General features: G+C 35.6%; 1 protein-coding gene across 1 annotated transcript in view; it reads left to right on the plus strand.

The window, feature by feature from the left end:
* CUNH9orf84 (chromosome unknown C9orf84 homolog) overlaps positions 1-24,133 on the plus strand; it is a 54,720-nt gene that overhangs the window by 9,345 nt on the left and 21,242 nt on the right. The window contains exons 4-14 of the mRNA XM_023753268.1: positions 3,019-3,184; positions 3,392-3,503; positions 4,164-4,317; positions 6,690-6,791; positions 8,375-8,483; positions 11,366-11,460; positions 12,209-12,451; positions 16,553-16,966; positions 18,119-18,238; positions 19,347-19,523; positions 21,582-21,686. Of these exons, the coding sequence (XP_023609036.1) occupies positions 3,019-3,184; positions 3,392-3,503; positions 4,164-4,317; positions 6,690-6,791; positions 8,375-8,483; positions 11,366-11,460; positions 12,209-12,451; positions 16,553-16,966; positions 18,119-18,238; positions 19,347-19,523; positions 21,582-21,686 (1,797 nt within the window). The remainder of the gene's footprint in view (positions 1-3,018; positions 3,185-3,391; positions 3,504-4,163; positions 4,318-6,689; positions 6,792-8,374; positions 8,484-11,365; positions 11,461-12,208; positions 12,452-16,552; positions 16,967-18,118; positions 18,239-19,346; positions 19,524-21,581; positions 21,687-24,133) is intronic.

Consider the following 24,133-nt stretch of genomic DNA (forward strand, 5'->3'; position numbering starts at 1 on the left):
CAAAAACCTGGTTTTTTATTATGGCAGTTTTTAATCTTATTTATGATTCATACATTTGAGAACACTAATGTCTTTAATTTCAAATGTGTTTCCATTTTTAATTATTTCCTTTTTAAAGTGAATCCTTGGAAATGGAATTATTTGATATAAGTATATTTTTTAGCTATATGTTCACTAGTATGGTATGAGAATACCCTGTGTACACCAACCTTATCATCACTGGATATATTATTACTGATGTTGTAATAATATATTTACACAATGTGATGGGCAAAAAATGCAATATTTTCTACTTGCACTTTAATAATTACTGGTGCTTAGTGCCTCAGATTTACTTTATAACCACTTTTCCAGGTTCCAAAACAGACCTCTTGAGAAATTTAATGTTATTGGGACTTTGTAGAAATTTTACTATAGTCTTTTTAGCCAGGAAAGGGTTTATCTTACCTTTTCTTTAAGTTTTTAAAAAATTATCCTCATTAAAGTTTAATGATTCCTCCATATACTTTCTGCACATTTTTGTTATGTTTTCCCTCAATATTAATATATTTATAGCCATTATGAATTAGTTTTTCCATTAGTCTTTTTTACTAGGTTTTTGTATGTATTGATTTTATAACTTTTAGCAGCACCTTAGTGAATTTCTTTATTTGTTTTCATTCTGTTATGTTGGGGTTTTTAAGTAGACAAAAATTATCTTCTGCAAAGAATAAATTTATCTTCTTTCCTATTCGTAGACCTCTTTTTTCTGCTTCTTTTCATAGTTAACTAGCAAATTTTTTTTCTTAAGAGTTTAAACACTCTTCTACAATAGAGGAAAATAGTCTCATATTTGTGTTGGTTCATATAATAGAGTTACAGTAATAAGTAAGAACTCAAGGGAATGCTGTATAGGCATAAGAATATAAAGAAATAGCCCTAACTGGTTTGGCTCAGTGGATAGAGTGTCGGCCTGCAGACTGAAAGGTCCCAGGTTCCATTCCGGTCAAGGGCATGTACCTTGGTTGCGGGCACATCCCCAGTAGGAGGTGTGCAGGAGGCAGCTGATTGATGTTTCTCTCTCATCGATGTTTCTAACTCTCTATACCTCTCCCTTCCTCTCTGTAAAAAATCAATAAAATATATATTTTTAAAAAAGAATATAAAGAAATAGCACCCCTGGTTAAATACAAAAAACTACCTTTGTAGTTATAAAGAACATTAATTGTGGTGTTTGCTGCCATCTAGTGGCTGCATCTAAAAAGGAAGAATGTCCGGGTGGACTTCCAGAGATATCAGGAAGGAAAGATGGCTAGAAGGTCTGTGTTTGAAAGTGGAATGTGAAAATAGGGATATAAACAAGTGCTGTTTGGGTTTTTGCTATTAATATAACTTTATTAATATTTACAGAATGAACCATCTTTAAATTTTCTCAGATATGCTTGGACATGGAATCAATAGCTAGTTTTCTTTGGTGTGTAATGGGAAGCTCTGGGAAGCTCACATTTTTTTGCCCACAAGATTGTCAGGAACATAACAGGTTTAGATAAACAATCTTTTAGGAAGCTAGTTTATATAACTTGTTCCCTCTTTTTTAAAAAAAAATATTTTTATTGATTTCATAGAGGAAGGGAGAAGGAGAGAGAATCATTGATTGGCTGCCTTGTGCACGCCCCCTACTGGGGATTGAGCCCACAACCCAGGCATGTGCCCCTGACCAGAATCGAACCCAGAACCCTTCAATCCACAGGCCGAAGCTCTATACAATGAACCAAACCAGCCAGGGCTAACTGGTTCTCTTTTGACACTTGAAGTTAGCAGCAGTCAAAGGGATGGTCCCCACTGCTCTACATTACATATTTATTAAGCACAAGCATACCAATGATATGTTGGTCATGGGAGACATGGCTCCGTGCTCCCTCTCTCATGCCATTCTAATGTTACTTAACTGAAACACCAGTGCCAGGACAAGGGACCATTGCTCCCCTTCAAGGTGCCCTTTGCTTTGGGGAGCTTGGCTTTCTGAGTAGCTCCTCATCTGAGCTTACATTTTCCTTTTTCTCTTTCCACTCAAGAGTTTTTGAAGAATGGGTCAAGGTTCAGAAACCGTTAAAGCCCTGACACAATTAGCTAAAATTCTAAAGTAATACAAACATGGTAGGATGGGGACAGAACAGAAATGTTATTCCAACAATTAGTTGTTAGCAGTAATATGTAAGATACATCACACTTCTCACGTAGATACTTAACTATATAACTTTTTCATTGTATCTAATTTTATAGCAACATGCTTGACAACTTTAGAGTGCTAGAATCAAAGTTGGCCTCACTTGTAGGCTTTGCAGACCATCTCCATTTCCTACTAGTACCTGTCAGAGTCTCTGGGGATGAACTGGGGACTTTAAGAGGCAAACTGATGCAGAGAAGAAAAGACTAGTCATCAAAAGTCAAATGCTGTGACCTGGCTGGTTTGGCTCAGTGGATAGAGTGTCAGCCCAGGGACTGAAAGGTCCCAGGTTCGATTTCGGTCAAGGGCATATGCCTTGGTTATAGGCTCGATTGCAGCCCTTGTCAGGGTGTATGCAAGAGACTCTCACATCAATGTTTCTCTCTCTGTCTCTTCCACTCTCTGTAAGAATCAATGGAAAAATAACTTCAGGTGAGGATTTTTTAAAAGTCAAGTGCTTTCATTCCTTTACAATTTTATTTAGGCTATTCATGGCTATGTTAAATCATGGCACAAGAGCTTTTCCTCCATTGATTAAACTAATTTTGTTGAACAGTTATAAGCTATTATAACTCTTTTAGGATATTTGGTTACTACTCAGTGTACGAAATAATATTAAAACTTACTGAGCTTTTACCTACTTACTAGTACTGTGCTACATGCTTTATATGCAGAGTACAATGAAGAATTAAAGAATTAAACATGTGTTTGAAAACCCCAACTTTATCTAATGGCTCACTATAGTAACTAGATCCTTTTGTATAACTTTCAGATTTTTTTCTTATTCTTTTATATTTCTTATTTCCTTTCAGATTTGTTTTTTGATGATGAAGAGATAATTTTCACAAATAATTTGATGACCTACAAAAGTTATCTACCAACCTTGGATACTCTGTTGAGTAGGCTGAAACTGTTTTTGATAAAGGACCCCCTTTTAGATATCAAAGAACAGATCTTCACAGATGCTGATTTTTTCAGGTACTTAGTTGCACAGTGTTGTAAATATTTGTAAGAGGAGAAAATATTCTTTGTATGCTCACAAATCTACATGTTACCAATAATAATATTTTATCATTGTTGTACTTCAACTCTAATTTTAATTATTGTCTATCATTTTTGGCTACATTTTATTACATGTAACTTGCTATTAGTAAACACTAATTTAATGTGTGTTTTTTTGTTAAGGGAATGTTTCTCTTTTCAAGGAGATTTGAAAGATCTTATGAAAGAAGATTTTTATGTGGATAAAGAGAACTTTTGTCAGGAGAAACTAGAAGATACAGTAGGTTTAAATGAAGCTATAGTACTTTCATTAATATTTTTACAGAAATAGTAAAGCACACTTTAAAAAATTTTAGTAATATACCTTGACCATCTACTATTATCAAATTAAAAAGATTTGATAATGGGTTGAATGCATATCAGCTAAGAATTCAAACTTACTTCTAAGGTAGTAGTTCTAAACTTTGGCAACACATTGGAATTACTTGGGGAATTTTAATAAAATACTGAAGTCTGGGTCCTACCCACATATATTCTGACTTCATTGGTCTGGTGTGTAGCCCAGTTATAGAGAATTTTAAAACCTCTCCCAATTATTTTAATCATTAAACCTGGTATAGGACATTAAGTGATCATGTTCTAATTTAAAAATTTAGAATTTTTTAAATGTATTAGCCCAAAAGAAGACATTCCTGCCTCTATGGATATTGTACATCACTAATATAATCAGTGACCATACAAGACATTACTCAGAACATTGCTTATTATGTAGCAGAATATATTTTTGGCTGCTACACTTCTATTTTTTAAAGATATGCATAGTATTACAATTTTTGAGGGTGGGTTTGGTTTAAAATTTGTTACATCAATTAAACAAATATAACTGTTTATGAATTCAGAAATCTTTATTTGCAAAACCTAACTAAAAATTTGTTTTACTTATATATCATTTCAGCCATCAGTGTTTTCTGAGTGTGAATTAATAGCTCCAAACCTTGATCAAGAAGTTGGTATTCCATCACCTTCAGAACTGAAGGAGTCATTACACTTAGTGCCAGAAATAATAACTTACGAAGATGAAAATGAATATGAAAAGCTTTTCAAAAGAGGTGAAGATTAATTTAAAATTTTATTACTTATAAAAACTACTTAATAATGTTTGTTATAAAAATTCTTGTTCATTTTTTTCTCAACCTCCAGATTTTTAAAAAAGATTCTGCAGGTTATATGGCAAAATCTCAGAATTATTGATGAGACTCTTTTCTCATCTTTCTCTTTATATGCTTGCAAGCTTAAAATGTCTCTGAAATTCATCTGACCATTTCAAGTTAATTACACTAATAAAGCTAAGATACCTATGACTGTACTACTTTTTTAGTTGTTTTCTTATATAAAATGACAAAGCACTAACAACTTATGTGCTAACTTCAGTTAAGTACAGAGAAACTCATAACCTAAAACTTAGATGGTTTCATCTCAGTTAGACTTGGTACATGTTGTTGAATTCTTTTTAAGACAACTTGGGCCCAAATATTTAACTCCCCTCTCATAAATTTCAGTTGAAATTATGAAAGACATAGAATGTTAGAGGAATGAAGGAGGATTTGTGATACCCATTGAGAACAGGGTTGCTTGCTATCCATAGACCACACACTTGAAGGAATTCTGCAGACAAAACTAAATTGAGGGAATTACTAATCAGCCTACAAGTCAAAGCAAGGGAATGAAAAGTCAACCTGAGTATGTGAATAAAATTTATACCCAAACTTGAAAATATAGCAGAGCTCAGAATGCAGGGTGACCATGGGCTTTTCAGCAGGACACAAATCTATGAATGCTAATGGTAAAGGACAAGCAACTTTATTGGATGACTGTGGTATTACACTCCCAGCATTTCCTTGGCTCCGATGGTGACTAAGTAAGAAAGAGGCATTATCACAGAGGAATGAACAAGATTACAAGACATCTATCCTATATAATAAAAGGCTAATATGCAAATCAACCAAGCAGTGGAATGACAGGTCGCTATGACACATACTGACCACCAGGGGGTAGACGCTCAACACAGGAGCTGCCCCTGGTGGTCAGTGCACTCCCACAGGGGGAATGCCGCTCAGCCAGAAGCCGTGGCAAGTGCAGCGGTAGTGGCAGGAGCCTCTCCCGTGGTGAGCAGGCCTAAGCCATCAGTCAGACATCCACCGAGGGCTCCTGGACTGCGAGAGAGCACAGGCCAGGCTGAGGAGCCCTCCCACCCCCCGAGTGCACGAATTTCTTGCACTGGACCTCTAGTATATATATAAAAGGCTAAGTGACCGACCGTATGTCTGTCCGACCAACAGACCGGCCGGTACATATGACGTGCACTGGCAATTTAAAAATAAATGTTGACTCGCACATGTGCGATACATATAAAGCTCTCACTGGCACCAATTGCATGCATGTGTTTCAATCTGTCATTGTTGATCGTGAATTTGGTTGTTTTTGTTGACATTCTGAAACTGAAAGAAAGCTGCATCGTCAACAGAATATGTCTAAAGAGCAACTATTGGCTCAATGTACCTCTGAAGCCGAAAGAAGCCAGCATCGTCAACAGAATGTATCTGAAGACCAATTATTGGCACAACATACCATTTGAGTGATGATTCCGTCGATTCAATGGATGATGCCGAAAAGAAAAATTTTCCCATCGAATTTCTTAATAGTATTACTCCTTCAAGAATGCCATGTCATAAATTAAAATTGAAAGTAGGTGCAATCATCATGCTACTGAGAAATCTTAATAGTAAATGGGGTCTTAGTAATGGTACTAGATTTATTATCAAAAGATTGCAACCTAACATAATCGAAGCTGAAGTATTAACAGGATCTGCGGAAGGAGAGGTTGTTCTGATTCCAAGAATTGATTTGTCCCCGTCTGACACTGGCCTCCCATTTAAATTAATTTGAAGACAGTTTCCCGTGATGTCAGCATTTGCGATGACTATTAATAAATCACAAGGACAAACTGTAGGAATAGGCAGAGTAGGAATATTCCTACCTGAACCCATTTTCGGACATGGTCAGTTATATGTTGCTTTCTCTCGAGTTCGAAGAGCGTGTGACATTAAAGTTGTAAATACTTCATCACAAGGGAAATTAGTCTGAAAGTGTTTTTACTCTTAATGTGGTATACAGGGAGATATTAGAATAATTTTAATCAATTTATCAATCATTGTATCAATGTTTTTATATCATGTTTTTGTTTTTATATCATGTCTGTTATATCATGTTATTATTTATTAATTTATATATTATTTTCATATGCATTTTACTAATTTTCTTTCATCTCTGACACTTCAATTATAGAGAAAGGGCAAATAGCGATATTAAAATATTTCTTTTAATTAATTTCCTTTCAATGTGCACAAATCCGTGCACCAAGCCACTAGTTTATTATACTAGTACTTTGGCTGAAAATAGACTGCCTTCCTTTTCTTTCCAGATCCTACTACCAAGCATGCAATTGACACTGAAGATATAAAATGCAGCTCCACAGAGATTTTGGCCATTCCAAGCCAATGCAAACCAGAGCACCATAAACCAGGTAGAAATTTTGACTAAATCATTGAGTTTTCCAGCCCTGGCCAGTTTGACTCAGTGGATAGAGCATTGGCCTCCAGATCAAAGGGTCCTGGGTTCGATTCTGGTCAAGGGCATGTACCATGGTTGCAGGTTCCTCCCTGGCCTGGGCTCTGGTTCAGGATCATGCAGGAGGCAACCAATTGGTATGTTTCTCTCACATCGATGTTTCTCTCTGTCTTTCCCCCTCTCTTCCACTCTCCCTAAAAATCAATGGAAAAATATCCTTGGGCAAGGATTAACATAAAATACTTTAGTTTATCAGAGGTTACCTATATCTGATGTAAAAGTACAGTGCATTCACATACAAAGTCTGCTATGGGACAGTTTTCATGTTTAAAATTTGATTATTGTAATCCAAGGTATTATATTTTTCTCTTATCTGTTCTTTTACATGTATTACTATCACTAACTCGTTATCCTTCTAGCATCAAAACTGAATACTTTACAGAGAGAGTTACAAAGATCAAGGAAGAAAAATAGAGGAAATAGCATTAATATTAAAAATAGGAATCTTACAATATTATAACTCAGTAAATGAAATTTTATATTTTATCTCAATAAGTAATCTTGCTAATCCTTGTTATATTTTTATAAATTTAACCTTTTTAACCTCTCAAAGCAATCTTATAATTATTGTTAATGTTATAATTTTATCAAATTTGGAATCTTAGAATAATCTTTTGTTCCAGTGTAATGCCAAATTGTGTTGTTTCTTAACTATGTTGATGATATTTAACTATGTTATTTAGTTATATTTATAATTGGACCATATTAATAATCTATTTGGAAGTTTACTTATTTATTTATGAAAGTGATAGGAACATGCTGACTACTTATGAAAAAATAAGGGTCAGTTTGTCAGGCCCACCCTATTAAAATGTAACTCTGCTAGGACACCTAGACCCCAGACTTATTAAGGTGAAGGATTACCCACCATTAATACTACTTACTTAACATCACTAATATTTATTCTGGAGGTTAAAATAGTACTGACAACAAAATTGTCAGAATTAAAAGCACGATTACATATAAAGCTCTTAGAATTTATCTTATATAATAAACTCAATAAAGTTTAATTGTCAATTGATTTTTTAAAATATATTTTTATTGATTTCAGAGAGGAAGGGAGAGGGAGAGAGAGATAGAAACATCAATGATGAGAGAATCATTAATCTGCTTCCTCCTGCACATTCCCGACTGTGGATCAGGCCCACAACCTGAACAGGAATCAAACCATGACCTCCTGGTTCATAGGTCGACGCTCAACCACTGAGCCATGCCAGCTGGGCCCAATTGATTTTTTTAAAAACCACCACTATCACAGTTGAGACACCATGAAATGTATGTGTAATTGCTTATATAGATGAAAAATTAAGTTATTTTGTATTTCAAGTAAGCCAAGTTTTTATTGAAAATTTTTTTGTTGTAACGTAATGATCAAACATAATAATTGCTAACAAAAATTCTAAATTATACTTAATTTTATTCAATGTTTATGTAATATTATGATTTTTAAATTTGTATGCATTCTAGAAGAGTTAGAAGAAGAGTTAGAAATGCCATTGCCTCCTCTACACCTAGCAAACCAACAATCTTCTGTGAATTCATTATGTACAGGACTTCAGACATTTCCATCTTCTCCTGCTTGTAAAATGTAAGTAAAGATTATATCTAGAACTCCAATTGCAATTCAGATCAAGCAGTTTTTAATTAAATCTCTTTATGTAAAGGCAATTTCTAAGATACCTCTGTGAAAAACATTCTAAGAGAAAGAACAGTGTCTAAAGTAAGCAACTGGGGGGGAATATATGAATATACATGTACATACTTGGTTTTACATGCATAGAATATCTTTTGAAGGACACAAAAGGAAATATGGAAGCTAGTAAGTGGTAGAGCCAGGCTCTTTTATACTTTTAGTATTTTGAATGTTAATATATTACTAGTAAAAATAAACAACTTGAAAATTTTAGACCATGTGATATGCATGTAACTTAATATTTTCCAAGTTAGATTAGTTTGCTCTCCTGGAATAAAGTCACCCATTCCTCTGTTTCTTATACCACTTATAAAACTAGGAACATAACTAGTATAGTCCCCTTCTTCCTTACTTTAATCCTGGAATTTAATGTGTCCTAAAATAGCACATTTTCAGAAAAATTACCCCCAAAAAAAGTCTATAAATCTTTAATGAATTATTCTGAGAGTGGGCATCATAGGAGCTACAAGCAGGGTTTTGAGTTCTTAGCTGTGATTGGCTGATCTATCAGAGGAGAAAGCTGTTGGGTTACCAGGAGCAACTCATCCCTAGCTGCAGATTCCTGCTAATGTTCTGAGAAAGGTGTCACAGCATAAGGTGGAGGGGTCTGGCATTGAGGGATTATCATCATCATCATCATCCCTGGCAAAGAATTAGGTCATTTGAAGGGTATATCTGTGATACAGAGAACTCTACCATGAACTAGAACTCCCTGTATCAGACATGAGCTCTCTAAAAGCAGCATGGGACAAATATAGAAAATACCTATAATTTGTCCAAGTAGTTTGAGTCCTTCTGTAGGATCTATACTTTCTTTTTATTGCTCTTTTACATTTTTTTATTTACTCCACATACCATGATCCTTCTGTTAAGGCAGATTGGCAATCTGAAACAGAAACTAGCAGAAAATTAGTATAATCTTGAATTTTAATTTGATATAAAAATATTTACTTAAAAATAAGTTCTATATCTATTTATTGTTATAACTCAAATGTCTAATGATAATTTATGAAACTTATCTATGTATTAAAACTTGCCAAAGTTAGAACAAGAGACTAAAATTAGCCAAGGTCCTAAGGTCATTGAAAACAATTTAAAGTGGTCTCATCACCACTACATTCATTAACAAGCAGTATATCACTTCCATTTGGTTTGTGAGTTATAAAAACTTAAAAATTCCTATTTAAAAAATTGATTTACACCTCAACCATGAAACTGCAAACAACGAGGAAAAGTATTAAAATAAAAATACAACAGAAGGGGGAAATAATATATAATATTATTGTATTTTTAACTTGCTTTTATGACTCCAATTACTTTGTTTCAGGACACATTTTGGCTGGAAATATACCTAGTTAACACATATTTTTAGTGCCTACCGCCTATAAAACTCTATGCTAAATTTTATGGGGCTAAAAAGAAAAGTCTGTATGGCATAAGATTTAATTTCCATACTAACTGATTTCTGAATTGTGAATATTTTCATATATAATCAAAGAAGATATCAAATTCAGATATGTCTTCAGAAATTTCCATTAAGCATAAGAATACATGTCTATATTACAGTCTCCTGTTGGACTTGGCCGGCCTAAATATTTCCCCTTCTTTTTACTTTAAAATAATTACCTGCAATCAGATGTGTCCAGTTGCCAAAGACCTTGGTAAGGTTCAAGAATTGTCTAGATTCTCAAATTTTGCCACTACATATCAGATTATTTTATTATGTGGGTAAATTGGATTGTTTAGACATAAAACCTAGCTTTCTTAGTCCAGGACTGTCAATTTAACTAGCAGTACTTATCATTAGCATGCTCATATCTACATTATAAAAGGCCAAGTGGCCGTAACGCCATAACGACCAAATGACCGGTCACCAGGAGGTGCATTGATGGGTCCCGTGGCGGTGGCGGGAGGGACTCTGAGTCTTGCGGTGTGGCGGGTTTAGGTCTCGCGCGATTTCACGTGCTGGGCATCTAGTATGTTTCATATGAAGAGAGAAACAGAATACAATCAGTTGTTATTTAGGAAGGCTTAGGAGGTTTGGGGGCATAGATTAAGGGGGTTGTGAATTAATGCTCACTTCCCTACCAAGGCTAGCATCTTCATAGTTGTTGATGTGCTATAATTTATATTGATTGTCTGCATATTTTCTCCCTTTAGGACCAAAAATGCACAGACACATATCTCTCACTCACACACCCATCAAAATTGAAGGAACTGAACTAAATGTTAGGACCTGTCACTTCCTGAGAAGGTAGAGCAGACAGAACTTTTTCATAGTTCTGATGCTCAGCCAGTAGAGGCTCCAAATTGTTGGTTTAGAATGGACTTGGGGACAGCAATTTTGTAAAAGTTGGTGTTGAAACTGCTGTTTTGTATGGTAAGCAGAACAATTTTATGTAAAAAAAAAATATTTTGAGTGACTTATAGGGTTGGTGCTAGCACAATTTATGGAATAAAGTGCTAAAACCCTCCCAAGTCAGCCTCCTCTGGCTCCAGGTTCACTGAGGGAGATAGAGGTAGTAATAAGTTACCAGCAAGCAGGACCAATGAAAGGGCTGACAAATTGCCAAACCTTCCCAGGGGAGGAGAAAGAAGAATTTGAAATTTGGTCTATGGAACTCTCTACTTCAGCTTATACATTTACAAAATAGTTAATTCTTCACTTTGCTTTTGAATGTAAAGAACTACTTTTCTTAAAAATATTTATTATTCAAAAAAGACATAATATTATTAATGTATTAAACTCTAACTCCTTTCCTCCCCCCCACCCCCAGTAGTTTGCTTACTGCTGAAAAATCAGCTAATGAAGACTGTACAGTGTGGCAATCTGAAAGCTGCAGAAGCTTTCAGAACTCACTTTTGCTTCCAGGTAAAGATTAATTGATTTTGAATGCTAAATGAAGTGTATAGACAAAAATGTACAATCAGTAGAAATGTAATTGTCTGATTCAATGTTTATTGTTACTATTACCGCCATTATAAAAAGACACAGTTCTAAAATTAGAATTTTAAAATTCATAATCCTAATTTTGGGTTGATGCTTAAATGCAGATAAAAATGCTAAGTAGTCATGCTACTTCATTTCCTCCAAACATTATGATTTGTCCCTATTTAGGCTAAAGGTATTGAAGCAGAAAGCTCTGTGCCTTGCTATCTAAGCTGATAGTCATCATAAAATCGGATCAAGTTTATCTTCTTGTTTAATCTCATTATAATGAATCAGAATTTCTGTTTAAATATATCTTATGTTAACTTTTCAAAAATGTTGTCAAATGTACTAATTTAGTAAATGCTAAAATAGTCAAGTAGTAGTCCCATCTCCTACTAAATATTAGAATAATTTTAACTTCATGATATTTCCACAGATTAAAGTAAATTTTTATATGGCTACTATTGCTGTAATATTTTGAATTTTTACACATATTAGCATCTGGAAGATGAAATACCAGATATCACTTTAAGTTTCACGTTTTTTCCCTAATGTGTGAAAATCTATTTCACGAGAAATTTTCAGTGGTCCTGTTTATTGTATTTTCCATCTCTTGTGCTCTGTGAACTGTTTCAGACTATTTGTTGTGTGTTGGTGGTGTTGTTTTTTTGCATTGTTGTTTTTTAAGTGCCAAGAACAGAAGAGCCCAACAGTCAATACTCAGTTACAGATTTGAAGAAGATATTTTCAATTGAGGAAGAAAGCCTTGCGGTTACTCCTGTGAGCCCAGAGTGGTGGAAACAAGCAGGACTAAATCTGAGAGTGACAGAAACTTTGGAACATCTGACTACATATTTCAGCGATCAGGATCTACCTTCTGATGACACTAAACTGGAGGTATTTTTGCCTACAAAAGTACCTGAACTAGAATGTAAGTACATAATAGTAAATACCACTTGTATGAACATTTTCAGGTTGAGACGATATTAGATACAGGTGATTGGGGAAATATAACTAAATTTCAGCGTTCAATATTAGCTCTGGCTCTGCCAGAATTTATAGCTTTGAGCTTCACCAAACCCCATTTTCTTCCTTGGAAAAATATGAAAATTTGAATAGCTAAATCCTAAAATCCTTTTCTGTCCTAAAATTCTACAGTTTTGAAATTCCTAGCCATTTTCAATTAGTGACTTTGTTTTCTTTTACAAACAATTAATTGCCATCTCAGTTTCTGTTTACGTAGCCTAGACACAAACCAGCAGTGTTATTTTTTTGACAGCTGAACTTTGCTCAGTAATATCTTATGATCTCTCTTCAACAATAGAAAATCTTCCTTTGTTACCAAAAAGCTTACTCATTTAGCATTTTTTTACTTGTATAATTTAAGAAGACAAAAATGTCTTTTGAATTTCAATCTTTTGAGTTATTTTGGTTGCTATATATGCCATTATAGTAAATGGAACATTCTTAATGTGAATTATATCTTTTTGAAGTATATATGTATTATTTAATAAACAATAGTTGAGTTGGAAAAGTTTACTTTTAGTTTATTATAGAGTAAATAAATATATTTAAAAGTGAATTTTAGAAATTATTGTGAATGTTAGGATATTGCTTTAAGGAGATAAGAATTGAGGTAAGAATTGTTATTAGCAAGGGATCTTTCAAAAACAGAAGACAGAGGGCTTTGGATATAGTAGGAAGAAGAATAAATAGACTTTATGAAGCAAATGCACACCAGTCTACCCAAAGCCTAGATGGTTATCCCTGGTAGAAGAGTTTTTAAAGAGATTAGGTCAGAGTGCTAGACAAAGAAAAGGGAAAGGAAGATTTTATGGTGTCTTCAAATATACAGCATCATGTATTAAATCTATAAAATTATATAAAGTCTTTATTATGATATGTAACTATTTTAAAGTTAAAATAAATAATTTGCCTTGATACCCAATAACATTATGATGATAGTTTAATCTGATGTTCATAAAGTAAATAACTGTATCAGGGGCCCATGGTCAAGAGAAAGTAATAGAAGAAAATAAACAGAAAAATGAAATAATAAAGTTTCTATTTACCTGTTAAACATACCAAGATATCTCTAGAAAATAGCTCAGAAATTTCAAATTGGTACCATTCAGATTCTATTCAGTCCACATATTATTGATCCATATGGTGTTTTAATTAGTTACCAACATTAAAAATTTGGAGGGTTGTCATAAATGATCTGCATTTTGAAATTATCTTTATGATTCCAAAAACCAGGCTTGTTTTTTCAATAATATATTTTATTATTGAAAGGAAGGGAGAGGGATAGAGAGCTAGAAACATCCATGAGAGAGAAACATCGATCAGCTGCCTCCTGCACACCCCCTACTGGGGATGTGCCCGCAACCAAGGTACATGCCCTTGACCAGAATCGAACCTGGGACCCTTCAGTCCGCAGGCCAACGCTCTAGCCACTGAGCCAAACCAGTTAGGGCCAGACTCATTTTTATATGGCAACATTTGGCTGGGGCCAATAGCAACTCACCATTTTAGAACACACACCCTCTAGTGCACCATGGTTCTTAGTACTCACAAATTGAGGCCAACCCTTAGTTGTCATTACTCATTACATTCATCATTACTCTTGCACTTTTCCAGTTTTGTGTTATATTTAGTATAGTTAAGAGAAAAGTAAAATGTTTCTTATACCAATACCTCTAATAAAAACAAAACAAAAATAAAAAAATTCTAGACCATGTTTTGGAAGGAAAAATATAAAATTTATCTTCCCAAAGATTATGATTTAAGCCCTAGCCATATACTTCCCTAATTTATAATATTTAGCATTTTTGTTCAAATAAATTTTGAGGTATAATTTATATATAATAAAATGTACCCATTCTTTTTTTAAAAAAATATATTTTATTGATTTTTTTACAGAGAGGAAGGGAGAGGGATAGAGAGTTAGAAACATCAGTAAGAGAGAAACATCAATCAGCTGCCTCCCGCACACCCACCATTCTGGATGTGTGTGCAACCGAGGTACATGCCATTGACTGGAATCGAACCCGGGACCCTTCAGTCCGCAGGCCAACACTCTATCCACTGAGCCAAACCGGTCAGGGCAAATGTACCCATTCTTAACTGTACAGTTTTATGCATTTTGACAAATGTGAAACTACCATCATAAATAAGATATAGAATATTTCTAACACCAAAAAGTTCCCTTGTGTCCCTTTGCATAATGCAGTGATTCTCCCTCCATCTCACTCCTCTCCCCTACCAGCTTTCACCCCTGATCCCAGCCAAGTAACCACTGGTCTACTGTCTATCACTATATATTAGTTTTTCTTGTTATAGAATTTTATCTATAGAATCATATAATATGAATTCTTTTGTACCTGTCTCCTTCCACTCAGCATAATATTTTGAGATTCACTCATGATGTTCTGTGTATAACTAACTCTTTTCTTTTTATTACTGAGGAATTTTTCATTATATGGCTGTATCATGGTTTGTTTATCAACTCTCCTGAATCCCCCCGCCCCAGTTTTTTACCATTATTAATAAGACCACTACGAATAGTCTTGTCCAAATCTTTTTGTGGACACGTTATCATTTCTAGAGTGATTATTTAGGAGTAGAATTGCTGGGTCTTGTAGTAGGTGTATGTTTAACTTTATAAGAAATAAATTGTTTTCCAACTTGGTTGCACCATTGTACATTCACAACAGCAATGTATGAGAATTCCAGTTACTCTATATCCTTGCCAACACTTAGTATCAAGAGTCTTGAATTTTAGTCATTCTAATGGGTGTTTTGTGGTATCTCATTGTGGTTTTAATTTATATTTTCCTGATGACTAATGATGAAAAGCATCTTTTTACATGCTCATTGACCATTTGTATATCTTTTAAATATATATGTATATAACAGCTTTATTGAAATATAATTCACATATCATATAATTCACCCATTTAAAGTATACCATTCAGTGTTTTTTAATATATTCATAGAGTTGTTTAATCCTCACCACAATCAACTTTAGAACATTTATACCAACCCCAAAAGAAATATTGTACTCATTAGTAGTCACTCCCCATTTTGCCCAGATACGGAACCACTAATCTAGTTTCTGTATTTACAGATTTACCTATTTTGGACATTTCATATAACTAGAATCATATAATATTGGTCTTTTATGACTAGCTTCTTTCATTAGGGTGTTTTCAGGATTCATTCATGTTGCAGCATGTGCATATCTTATATGAAGTACTAGAGGCCCAGTGCATGAAATTCATGCACTCGGGGGGTGGGGGAGGAGGGCTCATCCAAGCCTGTACCCTCTCACAGTCCGGGAGCCCTTGAGGAGTGGGCCTAAGCTGTCAGACATCCTTAGCGCTGCCACGGAGGCAGGAGAGGCTCCCACCACCGCTGCTGCGCTCACCAGCTGTGAGTCTGGCTGATGTCTGAGCAGCACTCCCGCTGTGGGAGCGCACTGACCACCAAAGGCAGCTCCTGTGTTGAGCGTCTGCCCCTGGTGGTCAGTGTACATCATAGCAACCAGTTGTTCCGCCGTTTCGTCGATTTGCATATTAGCCTTTTATTATATAGGATTGTTCAAATATTTTGTCAAATTGTTCATTGGTTTTATTTTAAAATTAAGTTATAGGAGTTCTTTATATCTTTTGGATACAGTTCTTTTTCAGGTATATGTAGTGCAAGTACTTTCATTTGGTCTTGGCATGTAAGTTTTTGACCCGTAGAGTAACTGTTACCTCCAAAGCTCTAACTTATAAGTCTACTAGCAATAGGGCTTTTCTGGAATTCCTTTTTGCTCAGTAACCTAGTTTTAGTAGAAAAAAAAAAGATGTGCTTTATTTTTATTCTATAATAATTTTAGTTTATTCGACCAAAAATTGATTTTTAAAGCTGTAAACAAAGTGCTGGATTAAATTATATTAATAAGAACCCATAACTAAAAGTTATCCTAGTAGAACACTCATTTAGGCATGGAAATCATTTGGATATTTTTATTTTCTGTTTTCAGCATGGCTAGACCATAAAAGTTGTTCCTCACCTATTGTACTTATGAATGAGGAATCTACAAGTGATAATTTATTACTTCAACAAAAAAGTCCATCTCCAGCAGAAGTACCAGATCTGTGTTTTTCTGATGAATATAGCTCTGTTCATAGTCCAACAAAAGAGGAAAAACCAAAGGATGATCAAGAACTAGTTAGTAGTATAATCCAAAATAATGAAAATAAAGATTGCTTGGAACTTGACTGCACAGAACTATCTACTGAATCAGCGTCCTCTTCAAAAATTGAAAAAGCATCTTTTAAATGTAGTAAAAGGCGGGAGAATCATTTGGACCTTTTGAGTGACTTTATTATGATGAGAAATAAACATAAAACTTGTACCTCAACGACTGAAGTCACAGATAGTGATGAAAAAAATGGTGGGTAATTTAGTAATATTTTGGCAAAGATATGATAGCTTCAAGGACTAAATGTATATTTTACTATAGAAGATAAAGAAACACCTGGCTGGTGTGGCTCAGTGGTTGAGTATCGACCTATGAACCAGGAGGTCACGGTTTGATTCCTGGTCAAAGCAAGTGCCCGGGTTTGCTGGCTCAATTCCCAGTGTGGGATGTGTAGGAGGCAGCCGATTGATGATTTTCTCTCATCATTAATGATTCTAGCTCTCCCTCTTCCTTCCTCTCTGAAATCAGTAAAAATATATATTTTTTAAAAAGATAAAGAAACAAAGCTCTTCCAGGTAGAAAATATTATTTTTCCAACTCAAAGAAAATGTTATTGATTCATGATATCTATTGTGCATGCAGAAAGATATGGGTATAGATATAGATGTAGATATGTATTTAAAATGTCTTAAGTAACGTTTGAACTTCTAAGCAAAGTCACTATTTGTAAAACTTGCTTTCTACAACTTAGCCATACAGATTCATAATATTTCTAACTTTTTTTTTATTCTGCCATTCTTTTTTTCTTTTAGAGGAAAAAGAAATTTAAATTATATTTTAATGTATACTAAGAACACTTTGCCCAGTGAATTGCTTAGTCTTTTTAACTGTTTGAGTTAACTGTTTTACATTCTGCTTATAACCATATCAAAGGTAGTATAATGTGTCCTATCATTTTACTTCTAGAATATGTTTGACATAGGTTACCCAGGTGAAATAACTATGAAAATATTTATGTGTAAGAGTTAGAGCATACTTAGGTCTTACTATTCTATATACTATATTTTTAAAATATATTTTTATTGATTTCAGAGAGGGAGCGAGAGATAGAAACATCAATGATGAGAGAGAATCATTGATCAGCTGACTCTTGCACTCCCCCTACTGGGGATGGAGCCCACAACCCAGGCTTGTGCCCTGACCAGGAATAGAACCTTGACTTCCTGGTTCATGGGTTGATGCTCAAATACTGAGCCACACTGGCGGGGCTAAATAGTTCAATTTAATACGATGTGTTTCAAAGAACTTTAACAATCGTGGTCATCATAGAAGAAAACGTTTAAGTAAAGCAACATTAAATTTCTTCTGAATAATGCAAATTAATATTTTTATCAGAATTTCAAGATAAAGAAGAACATTCTTTGACTCTTCAAGAAGAAAGTCCTATTGTTTATACTAATAAAACTATAGAGAAAATAAATCAGGAGAGGGAAGCAGACAATGTCATTGAGATTCAAGCATCAGGTATGCTATGCTTTTAAGATACATTCAAATTAACTTAAAAGTCCTTTCTGGGGTATCTAGGATATACCTCATTTTCCATGTAACTTTACTTGTTTCAGATATTTCTTTATTTCCACTTCTACTTTCAAGTTATTTCCAAACTTGGAAGGCCCTATTCACTGCCTCTGCCTTCCCCTTTGCCCTACCCCAGTCCACTAAGTGTTATTTCTTCTTTTAAACTGCTGCTTCCCTTCACTCATCAGAAAAGAGCAAACCGCTCCAACTCTTATGCCAGTCTCAAAAATGATCTGCTAATGGTTGCTTTCTCTATTCCCTTATCCCTTATCAGGGTGATACAAATAAGTTATTATTGAACTCCATGCTGATTACACTTTTTCTTCTTCTGTAAAGAAGAATATACTTTGACTCCTAAAGAACAGCCTGCTTGGGGGGTGGGAGCAGGGTAGAGGGCATCAATGGGAAGGGGGGAGGAGGACATACGTAATACTTTCAAAAATAAAGATAAATTTTTTTAAAAAAGAAGAAGTACAAAATAATTTAAATGTTAGAATCCAAAGAAAGAGAACAGCCTGCTTAAGAACATCATGCTCAGTATTAAAGTCAATAAGAAAGTAGTATATTACTAGTTCTTGAATATCTTTTCATTCCTTTGGTTCAATTTTATTTATGACCTTTAGGTGATTATGCAAATCTTTAAAGATTGATATTCTAGTGAAAACTAGAAACAATTTGTCATTGTTACAAATTTGTTTGGCTTAAGGTTGTAAGCTAATAGTTGAGGGAAAAGAAAAAAAATTGCAATTCTCTTTATATGGCTCTTCATAGTTGCAAAGTTGATTTAGTTACTGAATAAATCCCTTCTAATAAACAAGATAGCCATAAAATTATAGTAATTCTATGGGGGGAGGTGTTTTGTTTTTACTAGTTTATTCAGCATAAATATCTTAAAATAACCTCTGTACAATCTTATGTACAATATCATGATATTTTAACTCAGTAAAATTTAGATAGAGTTCAGGTTTCCATGAAGTAACATGTTCAATTGGTTTGTCAAAAAGAGCATACAATCTTTATAAAAACACTTCCTTTAATGCTTTCATGTTTACAGATAGCCAGTGCCACGCATACTGTCTCCTAGAAGCAGCAGCTACTCCTATCTTAAAAGAACTCGGGTGCCTCTGTACTCTCCCTGTTGCTAGTTGGAAATTTGCCACTGTTCTTTTTGACCAAACAAGATTCCTCTTAAAGGAACAAGAAAAAGTAGTAAGTGATGCTATTCATCAAGGTGAGTGCAAATAAAAGTCACATTATTTAAAAGGATATTAATTTATGGATTATATATCAAGTTAGTAAAAATATAGAATATGCAAAAATTAGTCTTGGATGAAGGCATAACTGCAATTCAGCATATAGCACCCATACACCAAAACTGGAGAATCAGCTAAGTAAGGGAGAAAGGGTAAGAAATATAATCTGGCATTGCTCCTTAGTGAAGCTCCATTGACTTATACAGGGTGGGGCAAAAAGTAGGTTTACAGTTGTTTGTATGGAAAATAATAAGTAATAATACAAAAATAAATTCTGTGTTTTGCATACTCACAACTGTAAACCAACTTTTGTCCCACCCTGTATTACTTGACAGGTTCCTATTACAGAAACTAAATTAACCCCTATTAATGTTAGCATATGAACCACTTAGTTTCCTCCCCAAAAAAGGGGGAAAGTAAAAAACAAAAACAGATTAAAGTCCATTCACAATGTCTGGCATCCAGTCAAAGGTTATCAGGCATTGTAAGAGACAGAAAAACCAGTAATTGTTCAAAACCAGTAATAAGTAGAAAACTGTAGTAGCAGCCAGAGGAAAAAAAGATATGTTGCATAAGAGAAACAAGGGTAAGGGTGACACCAGCTTTCTTGTCAGAAATAATGCAAGTAAAAAGATAGTGGAGTAACATCTTTAAAATACTGAAGAAGCCCTGGCTGGTATGACTAAATAGTTAGAGCTCCATCCCGTGGACTGAAGGGTCTCTGGTTTGATTCTCGGTCAAGGACATGTACCTCAGTTGCAGGTTTGAACCTTGGCCTCATTGAGGCATGTGTGGAAAGCAACCAATAGGTGTGTCACTCTCACATCTATGTGTGTGTGTGTGTCTCTCTCTCTCTTACTTACTCTCTCTCCCTCTCTCTCCTCTTCCCTCCCTCCCTCTACTCTCTCTGAGACTTAATGGAAAAAATATCCTCAGGTGAGAATTTAAAATATATATATATGCTGAAGAAGAAGAAAAAACCATCAACCTAGTTTTCTATACTGGGCAAAAATATATTACAAAAACAAAGGTGAACTAAAGATGTTTTCAGCCATACAAAAGCTGAAAGAATTCATGAGCTGCAGACTTACACTGTAAGGAATGTTCTCCTAAGGGGAGGAGAAAAATGATATCAAATCTGGTTTCTCTGTTCTGTTCTCATCACTTCCAGGTCATGAGTGACTTGTTTCCACAAGTCCTTCCCAAGGCAGAAGATACTACCCATAATTGGTTCTCCTATTGCTTCTTGATCCCCAATAACTACTACATATTTGCCTCATCTTTTTTTTTTATTAGATCAGCATTTTTCAAACGTTTTAGCAGAACTCTGTTCAAATAAGTATTTCATGGGATTCCACTATTTAAACAAAAAAGTAGAGCTTCTCTGGTTATGTTAGGGCAGTGGGTCCAGAATGTCTCACTTCTGTACACAGTGAAATCCAAGCTATCACCCTCAAAAAGCTGTGGAGCTATGTGGACACATTGATTGGACCATTGGCCTATCCCTGTGAATACATTTCTTGTTTAAGTCATATCTTTAGACAAATATTTCCAGGTGTCTACCTCCATTTGTAGGTATTGCTTTATGTTCTGATCCTCTACCTTTATTTTAACCAGTTGGCATGTTATGAGTTTAATTTTCTTCTTGTTTCATAACTGGGAATCATTTACCTGTTTTCCCACCAAGAGTAGAAATAATTGAATGTGCTTTGGAAGCAAAAAGAGTATGAGCTCTAAGGTTAGCTGTCTGGGTTGAAATGTCAGCCCCACCATTTATTCACAAATTGACCTTGGATAGTTACTTAACCTCCTTAAGACTATTTCCTCATCCACAAAATAAGATTCATAATAAACTTGCCTGATAGAGTTATTGTTATAGATTTAATGAAATAACCACCTTATACACAGCCTGGCACAGAGTAAGCACTCAATAATAAATATTCGCTTTTATTGTTAAACATTCCGATACATATCCTAAAATTTTAATATATATTCTATGTGTTTTAATACATTTAAATATGTTTTTGCTTACTTAGGTACAAATGCTGAAAGAGAAACGACATTTAGGCATGCTGGTCTCTTACACCTTCTGGTCACAATTCGAGATGTCCTTTTAACATGTAGCTTGGACACAGCACTGGGTCAGTAGGGAAATTTTTTAATTTTCCTTTTCTTCCTATTGAAATATTTCATCTGAAATAACTTTCAATTTTCTGAAAAAGATGCACCTTATAAGAAATTATGTAGCTTCTTATACTTCTATGTAACACCTATCATTGCCTAAAAATATAGGTTTAGGATTCCCTCATCTAGGCCTGAATTACAGAATCCTAATGACCTTAGCAGATTTGATTGTATAATCATTATCATGCACTAATTTTTAGTATAAGCTGATATTTTCCATATACATTTTAGGCCATTATTAAATGTCTGTGGCTTTAAATCTTTGCTAGATGAAATATGACTAAGTTATTAGTAGTAATGCCTTTTGCAATTTTTAAATTGTGTGTGTAAATGAGGATATAAACTATTTGAGTGATAAAAATAAAACTAATTTAAATGTGTTGAAAAGTTTATGATCCTGAAAATCTTTTCTAAATTATCAGAATCCGTCTTACTACATTACTGCTTTAAGTCCCTTATTGCAGAATTATTGAGCATTATTCAGTAATGTTATACTTATAGGATTATGTTTTATAATTTAGAATGTTTTGAACCTATCCTATATAATAAAAGCCTAATATGCTAAGAGTCCAGTCGTCCATTCAACCAATCAAAGAATAATCTTATCTAATAATAGAGAAACATGGTAATTAGTCGTACCTCCGCTACCCTTCCCATTGGCTAATCAGCGAGATATGCAAATTAATCGCCAGCCAAGATGGCGGCTAATTTGCATATGTCGGCTCCAAGCCACAGACTGAGGCTTTAGGCCTGGGTAAGGGAGGAGCCAGCCAACAATCGTTGAGCCAGCATGGTTGATGGCGGCGATGGCGGGGGAACCGGGGTGGAGCCAGCCAGCGATTGGCAGTGGCAGGGGCCGGGGAGGAGCCAGCCAGTGATCCTTGATGGTGGTGGCGGCCGGAACCAGGGCGCAGCCAGCCAGCGATCCTTGATGGCCATGGCTGCTGGGAGCTGGGGGTGCCCTGGCCCAGGGCTAATGACTCACCAGAGGCGTTAGGCCTGGGCAGGGGCCAAACCAGCAATTGGTGTGAACTACAGAGGAAACACCTTTTCTGACTGCTGATTGGTTAAGCTCCCTGTATGCCACTGGTAATATTCTTAGTAACTTGGGTAATAAGAGTCCAAAAAGTGATCTAGGGTTTTTTTTACCACACTCCTGGAAAAAAAAAGGAAGGTTTGCTGCTGGAGGGTTAAGAAATGTCATATCCTGTCCTAGCCGGTTTGGCTCAGTGGATAATGCCTCGGTCTGCCCAACGCAGATTCTGGGTTCAATTCTGACCAAGGGCATGTACCTAGGTCGCAGGTTCCTCCCTGGCTCCGGCCCAGGTCAGGGCTCATGCAGGAGGCAACAATCAAAGTGTTCCTCTCACTTTGATGTTTCTCTCTGTCTTTCCCTTTCTCTTCCACATTCTCTAAAAATCAATGGAAACATATCCCCAGGTGAGGATAAAGAAAGAAAGAAATGTCATATCCTATGAAAGACACTTCTTGAAAATGCCTAAAGAAAGTTGTCATTTTTTCATGGTAAAGGGACTGGAGTCCGTGTTGATGAAAACACCTTGGTAGCTGCGGTGACTGGCAGTGGCTGCAACAGTGCGGTGATGGGGCTGGTGCCTTCCCCTGATCAGCCCGGTCGACTCCCACAAAGGGAGGCCAGACTGTGGCTTAGGCCCGCTCCCCAAGGGGAGCAGGGAGCAGGTAGTAGGACATCCCCTAGGGCTCCCAGTATGTGATAGGGAGCAAGCTGGGCTGAGGGACACCCCCCCCCCCCAGTGCACAAATTTTTGTGCACCGGGCCCCTAGTATGCTAATGATATGCTAAGGCCACTCAACTGCTCGCTGTGATGTGCACTGACCATCAGGGGGCAGATGCTCTGACCAGTAGGTTAGCTTGCTGCTGGGGTCCAGCTGATCAGGACTGAGAGAGATGAGCTGGACATGCCCTGGAGCCCTCCTGTGGTCCTTCCCTGGCTGGCCAACCTCCTGTGTCCCTCCCCAACCCTGATCATGCACCAGTGGGGTCCCTCAGCCTGGTCTGTGCCCTCTCACAATCCAGGACCCCTTGGGGGATTTCAGAGAGCTGGTTTCGGCCCAATCCCACAGGCCAGGCCGAGGGACCCCACTGGTGCACAAATTTGTGCACTGGGCCTCTAGTTTTAAATATAAAGTGAAAATAAATTTTCTCTGATTTCTGACCTAGATGTTTTATCTGTGACCCAAATATTATTTCTCTAATCCAAGGTTTTAGAGATAAGTATTAAGCAGCAGTAAGTTATAGTTATACTCCCTCTGCAACCACTGGGAGTTATAATACTTGGCTAAGTATTATATTATCTAGCCAAGTATTAGAACTAAATTATAGTTACTGTTAGAGAACCTAGCATGGTGCTTTTCCTTTCTTTTC

Source organism: Myotis lucifugus, unplaced genomic scaffold (assembly GCF_000147115.1).
Source record: "Myotis lucifugus unplaced genomic scaffold, Myoluc2.0 scaffold_43, whole genome shotgun sequence".
In the NCBI taxonomy this organism is placed as follows: Eukaryota; Metazoa; Chordata; class Mammalia; order Chiroptera; family Vespertilionidae; genus Myotis; species Myotis lucifugus.